Genomic DNA, 13,844 nt, shown 5'->3' on the forward strand with positions numbered 1-13,844 from the left:
AAGATGTGTATAGACAAATTTTAAATGCTAGGCAAGATGTACTGGTTTCCTTTTGTGTATGTGTTCAACCCTTTGTGCAGCTAAAACTAATCTGGTTCCAGGCATATGATAGCAAAGAATATTCCAAGTGAATAGAACAAACATGGTTTTGACCAAGACTAGTTAGTATAGGAGCAATTATCATAGAATGATTTGGGTTGGAAGGGACCTTAAAGATCACCTAGTTCCAACCCCCCTGCTACGGGCAGGGACACCCTCCACTAGGCCATGTTGCCCAAAGCCCCATCCAGGCTGGCCTAGAACACTTGCAGGGATGGGGCATACAGCCTCTCTGGGCAACCTGTTCCAGGGCCTCACCACTCTCACAGTGAAGAATTTCTTTCTAACATCTAAATCGACCCCTCCTTCAGCTAAAGGCCATTACCCCTTGTCTTATTGCTACAGTCCCTCTGCAGCTTTCTTGTAGGCCCCCTTTAGGCACTGGAAGGCTGCAATAAGGTCTCCCTGGAGCCTTCTCTTCTCCAGGCTGAACAACCCCAACTCTCTCAGCCTGTCTTCATAGGAGAGGTGCTCCGGCCCTCTGATCATCTCCATGGCCCTCCTCTGGACTTGCTCCAACAGCTCCATGTCCTCATGTTGGGGGCCCCAGAGTACTCCAGGTGGGTCTCACAAGAGCAGGGGAGAGGGGGAGAATTGCCTTCCCTTGACTTGTTGGTCACTTTTGATACAGCCCAGAACATGGCTGGCTTTCTGGGCTGCAAGCACACATTGCCGGCTCAGGTTGAGCTTCTTGTCCACCAGTGACCCCAAGGCCTTCTCCTCAGGGCTGTTCTCAATCCATTCTCTGCCCAGCCTGTAGTTGTGCTTGGGATTGCCCTGACCCAGGTGCAGGACCTTGCACTTGGCCTTGCTGAACTTCATGAGATTTGCGTGGTGAAGTAGTGGTGAGATTTTGTATTGGCCAACAGGTTTACATTTCTACCACCTGAGGTTCTTCTGTTGATCTAGACTTTACAGTAGTACTATAATCTTGTTCAACAGCTGAAGTTTGAAATGAATTGTACAACAATGCAGGAAAGCATAATGGGTTATCTATGATTGCTTTAGGAATACTGGAGTCAGTTTTCATCACTTGCTTTTTCTATTCCAAGCTGGGAATTTCTATTGCAAGTTGAACACCTGCAACAAGTTGCAACACGTTGTCGTAAAGAAGCATAAATACTTGACATTTTATTTTTAAATGGAGGGGACAAATATTAATTATTGATGAAGTAGGAAAAAAAATTAAAACTACTCTTAAATGAGTACTCTGGCTTTGCTGATTTAACCTAAAGACTTGAAATCACTGGAAGCTGCAGCAGTTCTCTAGTCAGCTGCATAACATTTAATTATGCTTCACTGTAGTGTAGTAGATTGATGTAATGATGCTAAAAAAGACTATTCATTCTTTTAAAGTGTCTGTGTCAACTTAAAATCATATTCCCAAAACTCAGTTTGATGTTTTCCTGATTGCAAGGAAGATTAATGTTTCTTAAAATATTTTATGGCTGCTTTGTGAAACAAACTGACAGAATGAAGCGATTGACATACAAAAAGAAAATGTCACTAAACATGAAACTTCATCAGAAACAAAATTGAGATAGTCATGAAACCTGCACTGAATTTATAAGCAGGAGTTCTGTGAGAGCTTGATGCTTTAACATATAGTTATGGAAAAACTGAATGGGCAGTAGAGAGGGAAGATGGCTGTAAAAGTAGGACTTCTTAACTAGGAAAAACACTTTAAGACTTGTCATTTTTATAGTACAAATTGGGAGAGGTCCTCAAAGACTCTTAAAAACAAACAAAATAAACATCTATGAAGTCAAGATGTGACTGCTTTCACCAGAAACTAGAGCAAGACATGCACTTAGAAAATAGCTTACATCATAGCTTCTGAAACTTGGTACCAGCTGGCAGACAGTTGTGTAAAAGTGTGAGATCATCTTCCAAACCACCCAGCAGCAATTCATAAAATAACTCCAACATGAAATAACATTCCAGAAGCATTATTTCTCTCACTGTAGAGAAGTCATGGGTAATTGCTGTGCAATGTCCTCTTGTCAGAGTTTGATAATAACTGTATGGCTCAGAGTTCCTTTTTCCCTATTTCTGGTGTTGATCTGCTGAAAGAGCAGTAACCTGGCAAAAGCTACAGTAATACTCTGTTAAATCTGCTCTGTAGGCAAGTCAAAACCATTATTTATAGTAGGACCTCTAATATTATTGAAGGCTGGCAGCTGTTAGATGTGAGGGTACCCTTGAGTTAATGTTGCACCCCTCCCTGCCTGCTGCTGTGGAGGGAGTATTGCATTTCCTCACCATAGTCAATAACTTTCCACTGCTCTGGTATCCAGCGCGCTTCAGCTGAAGCAGTGGATTTTTGGCTCAAAGTGTGCTTGGTCTTTCCAAGACTAGGGGTCAGATTTTTTTTCTTAATTTAAATTTTGAAATGTATTATAACTTTAAAATGCTATAATTTTTTTAATAAAAACAATCCTTGCCTTTCTCTCTGCCTTTACAAAGTATGGCTATTAAGATTTCTGTTTATCTGTTCTTGCCCTCTGTTCCTCATGGTTCAGGTTTCTCTTCCCCTAATTTACACTTCCATTACACTGTTTAATTAGTACATGCCTTCCAGCTTAAGGCTATTTGTCTTCATAATGCTTTAATATTGCTATAATTCATACTTCATTTTGTGAGGTGCCAATTGTGTATCACTGCCCTTAGTGGTATAATCTGATTTTTGTTGTTCATGACGATACTAAGTTTCTCCTATATATTAACTTGCTAATTAGCTATCTTCCTTCTAACATCTTGCTGAGTAGGGAGTGGGCAGAGGTTCCAGTCTCCTTCATATAGACTACAGTAGTTGAGGAAAGCACTATAGCCAGCCATAGGATTACCTGCTTGATGAGAGTTTGGGACCAGGTAGCAAATTCCTGGCACGTTTCCCAAATAACTTCATGAAGATAGAGCTGAACCTAGTTCAAAAAGAGTATCTAATGTCCATAGCAGACAACTGAGAATTATTAGGGAGAGATGCACTTTGAACTATTGTGACTGTAAAGAGAAGAATTTACAGCTGCCAGTATACCATAAGCCATGCTTTTATTTCTGCTTGAGCTTGGTATGGTATGTAACAGATTTCACATTTTGTCTATGATGCAGCTTACTTCTCTGCATTCGGATTCAACAGTCAGATCAGGTCTCAAGGGGGCAGGTAACGAGACCAAACACAACCACCTCCCCCTTAGACTGGGGGTTTAACTTTAATGACAAGATACCTGTGGAGTAGAAGCACAGTACAGAACAGCAGCACTTCTCCATACCCAATACTGAAGAAACACCTGTGCAACTCAGTGGGGTTTGTTACAGTCACGTACCCAAACTAGGGGTAGCTCTATTTATGCTGTTATGGCAACTCTGATTTTCCACATTGTTTAAATTATATGGTATTTACACAAGGTTAATTGTCTTGCCACAAAGGGCTCTTGTTTTCTTCAACTTGATACCTTGTGTTTGTTAAGGCTCACACCTTGAGACAGGCAAGCACCTGAAAAGCATTAGCTATCAGAATGGTACAGCTCACTTTCTTGAAATGCAGGTAAGAGATACCATCTCTCGAAAAAGTATTAATGACACTTTCTCTGGTGTGGTTCAAGACAGCCATAATATGGTCCTTTGTCACATACAGAACTGCTTTAGAACTCCTCTATTTCCCAGAGCCCCTACAAGCTTGTGTGACATAATGGTAAGATACACCAAAATATCAGTACCTTTTGAATTACCTGTTATTAGCATCTTCACAAGTATTAACGGCAGCAACCACTCATGGTAGTATCAAACCTGTTTACTTAAATCTGTCTGATATTTTTTTCAGCTTACATTTCTTCCACATCAGTTCCATTGCTCTTTAAAAAGTCAGTTCTGACTTTTTGCTGAACACTAGAAGTACTATGTAGTTGCACCCTTGCCAGGAGGAATTAGGTAAAATAACATGAAGTTTTTTGGTGAGAGAAAAGTGTTCTGCACAGATAGTAAGTTATTCATACATCCACCATCTGGTCTTCTGCATTTCTGGAACTGAGTATAATTATGTGCTGAAAAAAGGATCCTTAAAATTGGCTGCTTTAAATAGGTTCACTCTCATTTTCAGATGGTTTTTGTCTTTCTTTTTTCTACTAAATTCTTCAAGAAGAATTCACCTAATTAAAAGGCAAAAAGCACCAAAATTATTTGTAGGTATTTCAATGAAATAAAGCAAACCAATACACAATCTTACTTGAGTATTCTATTCCACAATACAATTGTTCTTACCAGTATTTTATAGTAATTAAATTCTACACAACAGCACTTTCAATACATGCAGCAGGGATGTAAAAAAACCCCAAACCAAAACCCATAACCCAACAAACAACCCCTCCACCCCCAAAATCCTGATTTTCCTCATGCCCAATTTTATGAAATAGCTCTGCTTCTTCGTGTTTGCCAATAGGCAAAGGTGAATTGCTTTAATTAAAAATTAATTCCGATTTCATAAAGTATCAGCAACTTATAGTGAAACCTGCTATAAATCTTGTTTGAGCTGGCATTAAAACAGTCTGAGATGCAAGGTGCCCCAGACCAGTGCCATAAATGTATCTAATTATTTCTAGGGCACTGCAAATAAATTCTGCCTAAAGCAATGAAATTACATCACAAACAACAAAGGCCCTCCCCCCGCCATTAAACCCTGACATGTCCAAGAGGCAGAATGTAGAGGAAAACTTGCAAATCGGTACCCTTTATTCTGCATCACGCATTGAGCATAGTACAAACTAGGTATGGCAAAAAAATTAGCTTAAGCAGCACAGCAATTGTACAAATACCAATTACTGTCATACTGATGCATTTAGATTTCCTATAGAAGAAAGTAAGTGTAAATAATTTAAAAAAAAAAAAGACTATATGAGGTGTCCTTGAGCTAAGGTGAGCTTTGTTGCATATTACTTCACCGTTTTAACTTTATATATTAACATGTTATGTGATAAAGAATCTAATGCTTTTCAGTAATTTACCTGCTTTATAGGAGGAGCGCACTAAAGGCCCGCTAGCAGTGTAATGGAATCCAAGATCATTTCCTACTTTTTCCCAGTACTTAAATTTTTCAGGAGTTATGTACTCCTCAACCTGAGTTAGAAGAATTCATTTTGATCAGATATTACTGCAAAAGAAATGGCTATAGCTAACACGTAGTGACATGAAACACAGTTGTATCACAAGTTCAAAATTTGCCACTCCAAAACTTTCAGCAGTCAAGACACAAACTGAATTTTCTCTCTGCTCTGTACCAAAAGAATGCATGTTATTTGCTTTTTCTATTTAGCTGAGAAGTTTAGACTTTAATTTCCGGTTGTTGCTTTACCATTTTCTTCACTGTTTTTGAATGGTCCTTTCAAGCAAACCCTTTTTCTCCAAGTTAGTTAAAAAAAAAAAAATACAATAGTCCTACAAATCTCTTCACTAACAGTTATTTCAGTGAAACAAAGTAACAGAACAGAGACTCGAGATCTGGACAGATTACAGAAGGAGAAAATGGTAATTTCTCCAGCTGAAGTGGCACCATTAAGAGAGAGCCTATGAGATAGCGAAGGGGAGCTGGCTTGAGCCATTATGTTCGAGACCTACACTGAGGCTCTTGTTTTCCAGAATCACGCCTCAGCTCCAGCTATCTCCCCAGCTGGTAGTAGAAAGTAGCAATGGGAAGCCTGCAGAAGATGGAAGGGATTAGATAGCTGAGGTCGTTTTTAGTGAAGAGTCCATAACAGATGAAGATCAGGTTAAACAAGGAGGGACATCTTCCCTAACATCTGCAGTTAAGGTAAGGACGTGTATCAAGCCTCAATTTAGAAAAAAGCAGCTTGACTGTGCACAGTACGGACCATAATGCTGCCTGTAAATTAAAGGTATTTTTACCTTTAGGTGACGTTTTGTTGGTTGCATGTACTGTCCTAGGGTCAAACAATCTACATCTGCTTCCCGCAATACTGTAAGAACAAAATTTCTTGTTAGTGGCAGAAGGATCACAAGGGATTGTCAGCAATTCAAAAACAGCCTCCTTCCAAGTCTGAGCAAAGGTCACCCTGCAGCACCCAGCAGGGGTTACATTATGCTCTCCAGCAAAGGGAACTTGCAACCTCCGTGAGCAATAGCCATATCCCTCATTCCAAGCCCCATGCTACTGCAAGACCTGAGCTATCTAGTTTAAAGCTAGAGAGAATACCAGTGCGCTGCACTCACGGCAGTCACGTGTCTCACTGCAGAGATGACATGCTCTTGTCTTTTTTTATCTTAATGCTTTTCATTGTGTCTTTAGGTCAGAGCCTGCATTTGACAAAAAATGGATGCGTGCACAGATACTTGGCACCACTTCACTGGTTCAAGAGTCTTCATTGTGAAAAGACGCGGACGTTCTACAGAACTATAAACCCAAGGGAAATTGCCCACGTCTTTTGCCAGATTTACACACTTAGGATATATGTTAGTTTTGATGCCTGCAGAATCTCAAACTTTGTCTGATAAAATTGAGTATATACTAGAATCAATATACAGCAAATGAGTTCAGGTAGTCTGCTTACAGAGAGAAATCCAGACACCTGATAGTCAGCTCGCCTGAAGAATTATGTTCACTGCAGCTAGCAGGTATTCTGAACAAAGGGATGGCTGAGGAATCAGACTTTGCATCAACATCTCCGTATATTTTCTGGCTACTTGTGCTGGTTGCCCCATGTCAAAAGGAAGAAAAAGACAGTGTTTTGACTACAGCATTACACTGACTGTTACCCTGGAAGCTCTGTTTAGATTGATATGGTTCTGTAAAGAAGCTGGTTCAATATCAGCACATTTACATGTTCTTTAACTCACACCCAGAGGAGGGAAGGGGAACAAAATTAGAGTTACTGAATTAACGTGGTGGGTAACAGTTTGTCTTTAAATACATCCATGAAAGTGGCCTGCAAGCAAATAGCACCAAATCTGAAATTTCATATTCTTGTGGCTAGGGAATGCTAGGCAGGAAGAATGGGAGAATCAGGAACTGTAATTTTATGGTCCAGATTGTGGGGCAGCTGCAAAAAAACTGTATCACTGCATTCTAAATATGGGTTGTTGTGTACAAAATAAAGTACCAGGTAGGCATTCTTTCAGGGTATGGGACAAATGCCACAGGATTTATGAATTTCTTCTTTCTGGTGCACTGCATTCACTTACCACTGTGAAATTTTCTCCTCTTAAAAACACATTTAAATGAAAACATAACATGCTACAACTCCAAGGATAACTTTTTTTCACATCTAAGTAAGCCAAAATAAATTCTTTTAAACAATAAGGTCTCCTATTTCTAAAAAGGAATGCACAATAAGGCAACCATGTTGCAAACTCATTATTTAACTAATGAAAAAAAAGTAAAAGAATATCAATACAGTCACACAAAGATAGTTAAAACTTCCACTGAAATCAACAGGAGCTGGGTCTACCTTTCAAATTGTCTGAAAATCTGAAAGCCATATGAAAGCAAAATATTTCAGAAGTTCAATCTTTTTTAACCAAACTTTTTTTTCCCCATAAAGCTGAGAAAACATTTCCTGTAACCAGGAAACTGATCCGCACGTAGAGGCAAAGATACTTATGTCTGTTTCCCAGCACAAGAAAATTCATACCTGTGAATTTTGGCATGTATTTCAACACCAACTTACATTTCATTGTAGAATATACTTGTTCATCAGTCTCGCCTAGCCCCAACATAATGGAGGTTTTAGAAATGATGCCGGGTTGGACTTCTTTAGCGTGCTTCAGCACACATATGGATTGCTCAAAGTTGGCTCGGGGATCACGGACCTTCCTTTTCGTATTTTCAGCACAAGGGGAAAAAACACGAGAGGGTGCACAGAAGTTAGAGATGCCAAGAAAGGTGCGCTCTACTAGTTTCTACAAAGTGAAAGGGGCAACTTAGAGGTTTTAGCTGTGTAGTTTGACAACGGCAGAAACCCCCCCGGAAGCACCGCAGGTGATGGGATGCGCCCCAGTTTGGGCATCAAAGTGGGCTCCCCTGCGCCGGCTGCGGCCACCCTCGCCGCCACGGCCGCCGCCCGACGGGGCTCAGGAAGCGCGGCTGAGGCGGCGGGGCGGAGGCGCGGCTCCTCCGGCCCAGCGCGGCGGCGGCCGGGGTGAGGCGACACCGCCCGAGGACCGCGTGGCGCGGGCGCCCTCTGCCGGCGGGCAGGGCTGCGGCGCGCGCGAGGCAGGCTGGGAGCGGGAGCGGGCCCGGCCGGCGGCGCGCCCCGCGCCATTTCGCCCTGCGCCTCACGGCCCGGCCGGCGGCCTGCACCGCCAGCCCGGCCCCGCCCCGCCCCGCCAGCCCGGCCCTGGGCAGCCCAGCCCAGCCCCGCCTTGGCCGGGACCGGCAGGAGAGCATCGGTGCGGATCTGAACGGCTCCGGCTATCCCTTTTCGCACAAGAGTCCTTTTACGAAAGCCCTTGTCTGTTTATACTTTCTTCCGCGTCCATTTATAGATACTGCTATTGCTTACCTCTGTAATTCCGGCACCGTCTCGACGTTGTGGGCGTACACATCCAGTCCCGAACACGCTACTTTCTCCACGGCTTTAAGGTCCCCTCGAAAATCAGGAGTTAGGCATTCCACCAGGATTTTTGAATTCCTGAAAAGGAGAGACAAAATGAACACATCTGCGGCATTTGTGTCACTGTTGCTAAAAAACTAAATATAGCAAAAAACCAAACATAACTAAATGACACTCTTGATAGGCAAAGCAAAGTCAATTTGGGATATGATTCCAAACCAAAAGATTTTCTGCAAGTACTTGTATTACAATTCAAACAAAACATTGTTTTTAATTCCTGATTTTACTGACGTGAGGTGAAATAGAATGAAAGCCAAATAACAAATATAAAAGCCATTCCGACAAGTCTCTTAAAGAATCCCACTCACTGTTTATACATGGTTTTCCATGTGTCTCTGTTGTAGGTTAACTTGAGTTTAATGTCATAGCTCCAAAACACAGAGGAGCTATAATCCTGCCTACTGGGATAAGACGACTCTGCGTTATTGCCCTGGAATCTCATCTTGGTGTCCAGGAGCCAGCTTTCAGCTCAGAAGGGCAGGTGGGGAAAACTGCAGGAACCTTTCAAGGCCCAAGATACACTGGATAAACTCTTAAATGAGGTTATACGAATTAAATCTGCAGGTAGACAAGTATGGTACCAAATTATGTGCAGGGCACCCATGTAGAGAGTGAAGAAAGCACAGCTAGGGAGAGCAGGAAGGTACAATCACAGGCTTAGAAACAGGCATTGTGGGAAAGTGCAAAGCAATCTGATTGCTGCTGAAAGAGACACCCGACTTCTCCTGTCATGTGGTGACACTGTTATCTAAATCCACTGTGTTTGAGCCTCAAGCTTTGAGAATAAACGTACCTCAAAAGTATGTACTCATTTCCTGGTAAACCAGCTGCCTGTTCAAAGAAATAATCCAGCGCTTAGCTTTAAATAAGCCTGGGCTACATTGGAAATGCATCCAAATTCAAAATGCTTTGGGGCCATTATATGAAAGATGAAAAACAGGGGGGAAAAAAGGGACACAGATAGGCTACAGACAGACTTTTGTATTTGCATGGCCCCGGGAACAACTCAGCTAAAGGTCGTTTTGACCTATTTGCAGAACCACATTCTAAAGTTTTAATAATAATAGTAACACATTAATGATATACCTTTCTTTCAGATGAGAGACTGTCTTTGCAAAGTGTTCTGCTCCACCGTCAGGCATATCTAGAAGCATTTCAATTATTCAGTTAACCTTTCTGTTCAAGAAATGTATTTACATATTAGCAAAGCCACAAAAACCCTACAGATTCAAGTTTAAATGCAAAATAATAAAGCAGTCAAACCCCAGTCTTATCTTACAGCTTATGCCAAAGGTTTACAACAGATATTCTACCAAGCGTTCTGCACAAAGTCTAACTGTGATGATCTAGGGCATACTTCAAATGTGTGCTCCAAATTTACCTGTCTCTAGGTTCACTGTCAGCCTGAGCACAGAACAGCTTTATCTAGTTTTGCTTTTGGTCTGAGAAATAGTTCCACAAAAATTGAAATATGTATATTATTGGTTTTTTATTGTAAGCCACTTTGAAGCTACTGGACTTTCCACCATACTGAACAATCTGTACAATGGTTTTCCCCACCTATGTGGTGTCACCACAAAGGAGCTACTACAACCTTAGAAAGAGGCAACTTTCAGTTTTGTTATGTATTCCAGGTTTAGTTTTTGGAAGGAAGTTCTGTAATGGTATAGTATATGAATGTTTGTGGGGAGTTTTTTTCTGATCAAATAACAGAACACTATGCATTTGTATGCATTTTGAGGAAAAAAAAATTGTTAAAATATTTAATAGTGTAATATTTTTATGTTTAATAATAGTGTACTTCTGTTATATTTCACCAGACATAGCGAAATACTAAGAATATGTAGAAACTTCCCAAAGTTTCAGCACTGTCGACTGCTTTAAAATAGTAATCTTCAACAACTGTGCCGAGTGATAAGTGTTTATCAAGATCTGTATTTATTCCCCATAACACATATAAGAGCTTAGACTGGAAGACATGAGTGACAACATACTAACCATCTCTGTCCACAGACGTCAATACGACATAATCCAAGCCCCACTCAGCAATAGCCTTTGCTGTGTTGTAAGGCTCCTGGGGGTCCAGTGGAGGTGGGCTTTTTGCTGTCTTTACTGAACAGAATCTGCAGCCTCTAGTGCATGTGTCACCCATCAGCTGAAATAAGACAGACATTCCTACCTTTACATTGTACACGTCACTATTGCTCAGCTGAGAAACCGCTGCATAAGCTAGGTCAGATCAATGCCAATACTAAGCAAAAAAAACCCCTATGACAGTGCTTTACTCTAAATTTCTTGTAATAAACCCACTCCACTACAGTGGAGATCCAACAATACACTATGAACAGCTCGAACATTAATAGAATACTTAAGAAATGGTTAATGGCTTTACCATAATAGTAGCTGTAGCTGTAGCATATTCACCACCTCCCCAGCATTCTCCAATGTTGGGACAACGTGCCTCTTCACATACCTGAAGTTAAAAGACAGTAATAGACTTGTCTTTTTTACAGTGTTGTTACTGAAAATTATTATTATTCATCAATTTCAACAGTAGTCTCTAAACAAAACATAATTGATGATACATGAGATTAACAGAGTTACATGTTGCTCTATAAGAAGTCAGTAGAATAGCTAGGAAGAGAATTGTTTCCTGACACCCATTACAGCTCTTTTCCTCTACTTTACAACTCCAAAACCTCCTCAACCACATAACTGCCTTATTAATTAGCACAGATTGTCATTAACATTTTAAATTTAAAAATTGCTAAAATGTTCACAAAGTCTATGATTCATCACAGCATGATCTTACACAGGGGGGGAAAAAAAAAAAAGTAAAAAAGCTCTCCTTGCATACCCCCCCTTTTTACCATCCGGAAGATATATTTAATGAAATACATATATTTCTAGAATTTCTTTTCATTTAAAACATGTATGTACCTCTGAAATTGTGTGCATTTCCATTTAAAAGAGTCACATAAAGCATCTTCTGATCTCTTTGGTGATGCAAGTACTAAACCCTAGTATCTAAAATCACAGCAGGAAAAACATTAAATGCTCTATCGAATTTGTCTCCATTCTTCATGGGTAAAATTCACTGCTGGCAAAAAGGATCAGCTTTGGCCTTGGTTTCTGCATTGCAGATCATGCAAAACATGATTTCTACCTGTCCTCCACAGAGAAATAATTTTGTAACTGTAAAAAATGCTTTATTTCTACAGGAAAACTTGGTTGGTACTAGATTTACCGTGTGAAGATTTAAACTTCTCAAGGTATTCTTTAGTTTATTGTAGTTCTTTCCCATGGGAATCTTTGTTTTCAGCCATGGAGGAAGTCGCAGCCTGAATAACATGAATCAAACATAAAGATTAATAAATTATTTGCATGGTAAGCTTCCATAAATTTCATAGATCCATGTTAATTTCTTAGGGATCCTAAATAGGAAAGGTTCTTTGAAAACTGACGCAACTCAGCAACCAATAGTAACATCATTCATAGTCATAACAGCCTTCTCTCTTCCACGTTTATTCCACGTTGTTCCACCCCATCATTTAAGAGTAGGAGTTTGTTGTCATTGGAAAGTTTAAAACTGTTAACTGTAGCGGTGGGATTTAATAGTGCCACACAGGCAACTGCAACAATTAATAGCAGTATATGTTACACAGCTATCACAAAGTTGGATCAAATTTATAACTGGAAATATGGGGAGCTTCAGCATTTTTTAATTTAGTCTTCATTTTTTTGTTCTACTCTATCAATAATATTTTTTCGACATCAAAGTAGGGTACACTCACCTACTACACCTACTGATGTACATTGCTAATTTAATACAGGCCATGGCGCAAGCACTCAAATAAGAAAATAACACCATGTCTTCATGTTTTGTTACGTATTTGAAGTTAATGAAAGTGTTTGTTCTTTCTTGAAAAATTATGAAATCGGCGAGCCAGCACGACACAATTTAATAAAAATCCATTGCGTACATTTTGTAGTTAATACTAAACATGCAAGATACTGCATGGAAGCAACTACGGTTGTTTAAAATCACAATTACCTGTCTCCTTTCTGACGCTTTAAGTTGCCTTTATACTCAGCCCACGCGCTCTTGTCTGACAAATCTCCAGATACAAAGTCTTGTAAGTCTGGTCCATTTTGCAGAAACTCTTTTTTTTCCTCTGGCAAAACCCCTGATGCTCTGTACTGGTTACACCCATGGCTCCCAGACACCTAAAAGATGCAACACTTGTTTATTTACTAGTATTATATACTAAATAAGTGCTTGTCCTTTTGTGGTTAATATACACTTCATAGAGTTTGTGTAAGCCTTTTCCCAATTGCCTTTAAGTCACACATGTAATGAACGCTCTTTTTCAGTCACGTGAAACAGACAAAAAGCATGATCTCTTCCAAAATATCTTAATATCAAACTAAGTTATGTAGGTTTTGGATAAAAATAACGTTGTATCGATTAATTTGAGATTTTGGTGCTGATAAACAGGACGTTGAGACGATTAACCGCACGCTGCCAAGTCAGTAAGAGACAGACCTTATTTCGATGGAAACACAGCACAAGCCGAGGTCTCAGCAGCGGGCTGTGAGGCGGCTCCGTGGCTCAGTTTTGAGTGCGGGTGTGGGTGGGTGTGGGTGTGCACAGCAGCTCTCCGGCCGCCTCAGGCCCCCGCACCACCGGGCCGGTGCTGGTGACAGCCCGCCCAGGGCTCTGCCCGCCGTGAACCACCGCTGTCACGCCCCACGACCCAGCCGGGCGGCCCGCAGCCATCAAGAGACGAGCTCGGAAAACGGCGTCGCCTTCTGCCGCCACGATACGCCCCGTTCCCTCACTGGGGGGACCGTCCCGAGCTCTCCTTTCTGTCGGGCCGCAGCGCCCACCCGGGTACGCTCGGCAGGCGGCCGTCCGGCTCCCCCCCTGCGGCACACGGCTCTGACACGACGCTCACTCACCCGTCCCTGAGGCGTCAGCAGCAGCCGCCGGGTGGCCGTGACGGCGGCGACCCCGCAGCAGCGGCTCCGCGGCAGCAGCGACATGGCGGTGCCTGCGGAGCAGCCGGCCCGGCCGGCCCGATCGATCCTCTCAGTGCTCGGCCACCTCGCCTGTCCGCCTCA

At 41.5% G+C, this 13,844-nt stretch overlaps 1 protein-coding gene across 1 annotated transcript; it reads right to left on the reverse strand.

Moving 5' to 3' along the window:
- Positions 1-3,292: 3,292 nt before the first annotated feature.
- On the reverse strand, positions 3,293-13,825 carry LIAS (lipoic acid synthetase). Its single transcript, XM_075752303.1, has 11 exons — positions 13,683-13,825; positions 12,775-12,947; positions 11,968-12,061; positions 11,113-11,193; positions 10,719-10,875; positions 9,807-9,864; positions 8,610-8,738; positions 7,776-7,921; positions 5,998-6,068; positions 5,100-5,211; positions 3,293-4,247 (listed from the first exon to the last, which is right to left on the reverse strand). The coding sequence occupies exons 1-11, from the start codon at positions 13,764-13,766 to the stop codon at positions 4,195-4,197; spliced, it is 1,158 nt and encodes a 385-aa protein (XP_075608418.1). The 5' UTR covers positions 13,767-13,825; the 3' UTR covers positions 3,293-4,194.
- Between the last annotated feature and the right edge of the window lie 19 nt (positions 13,826-13,844).

Source organism: Balearica regulorum, chromosome 4 (assembly GCF_011004875.1).
Source record: "Balearica regulorum gibbericeps isolate bBalReg1 chromosome 4, bBalReg1.pri, whole genome shotgun sequence".
NCBI classification, from domain to species: domain Eukaryota; kingdom Metazoa; phylum Chordata; class Aves; order Gruiformes; family Gruidae; genus Balearica; species Balearica regulorum.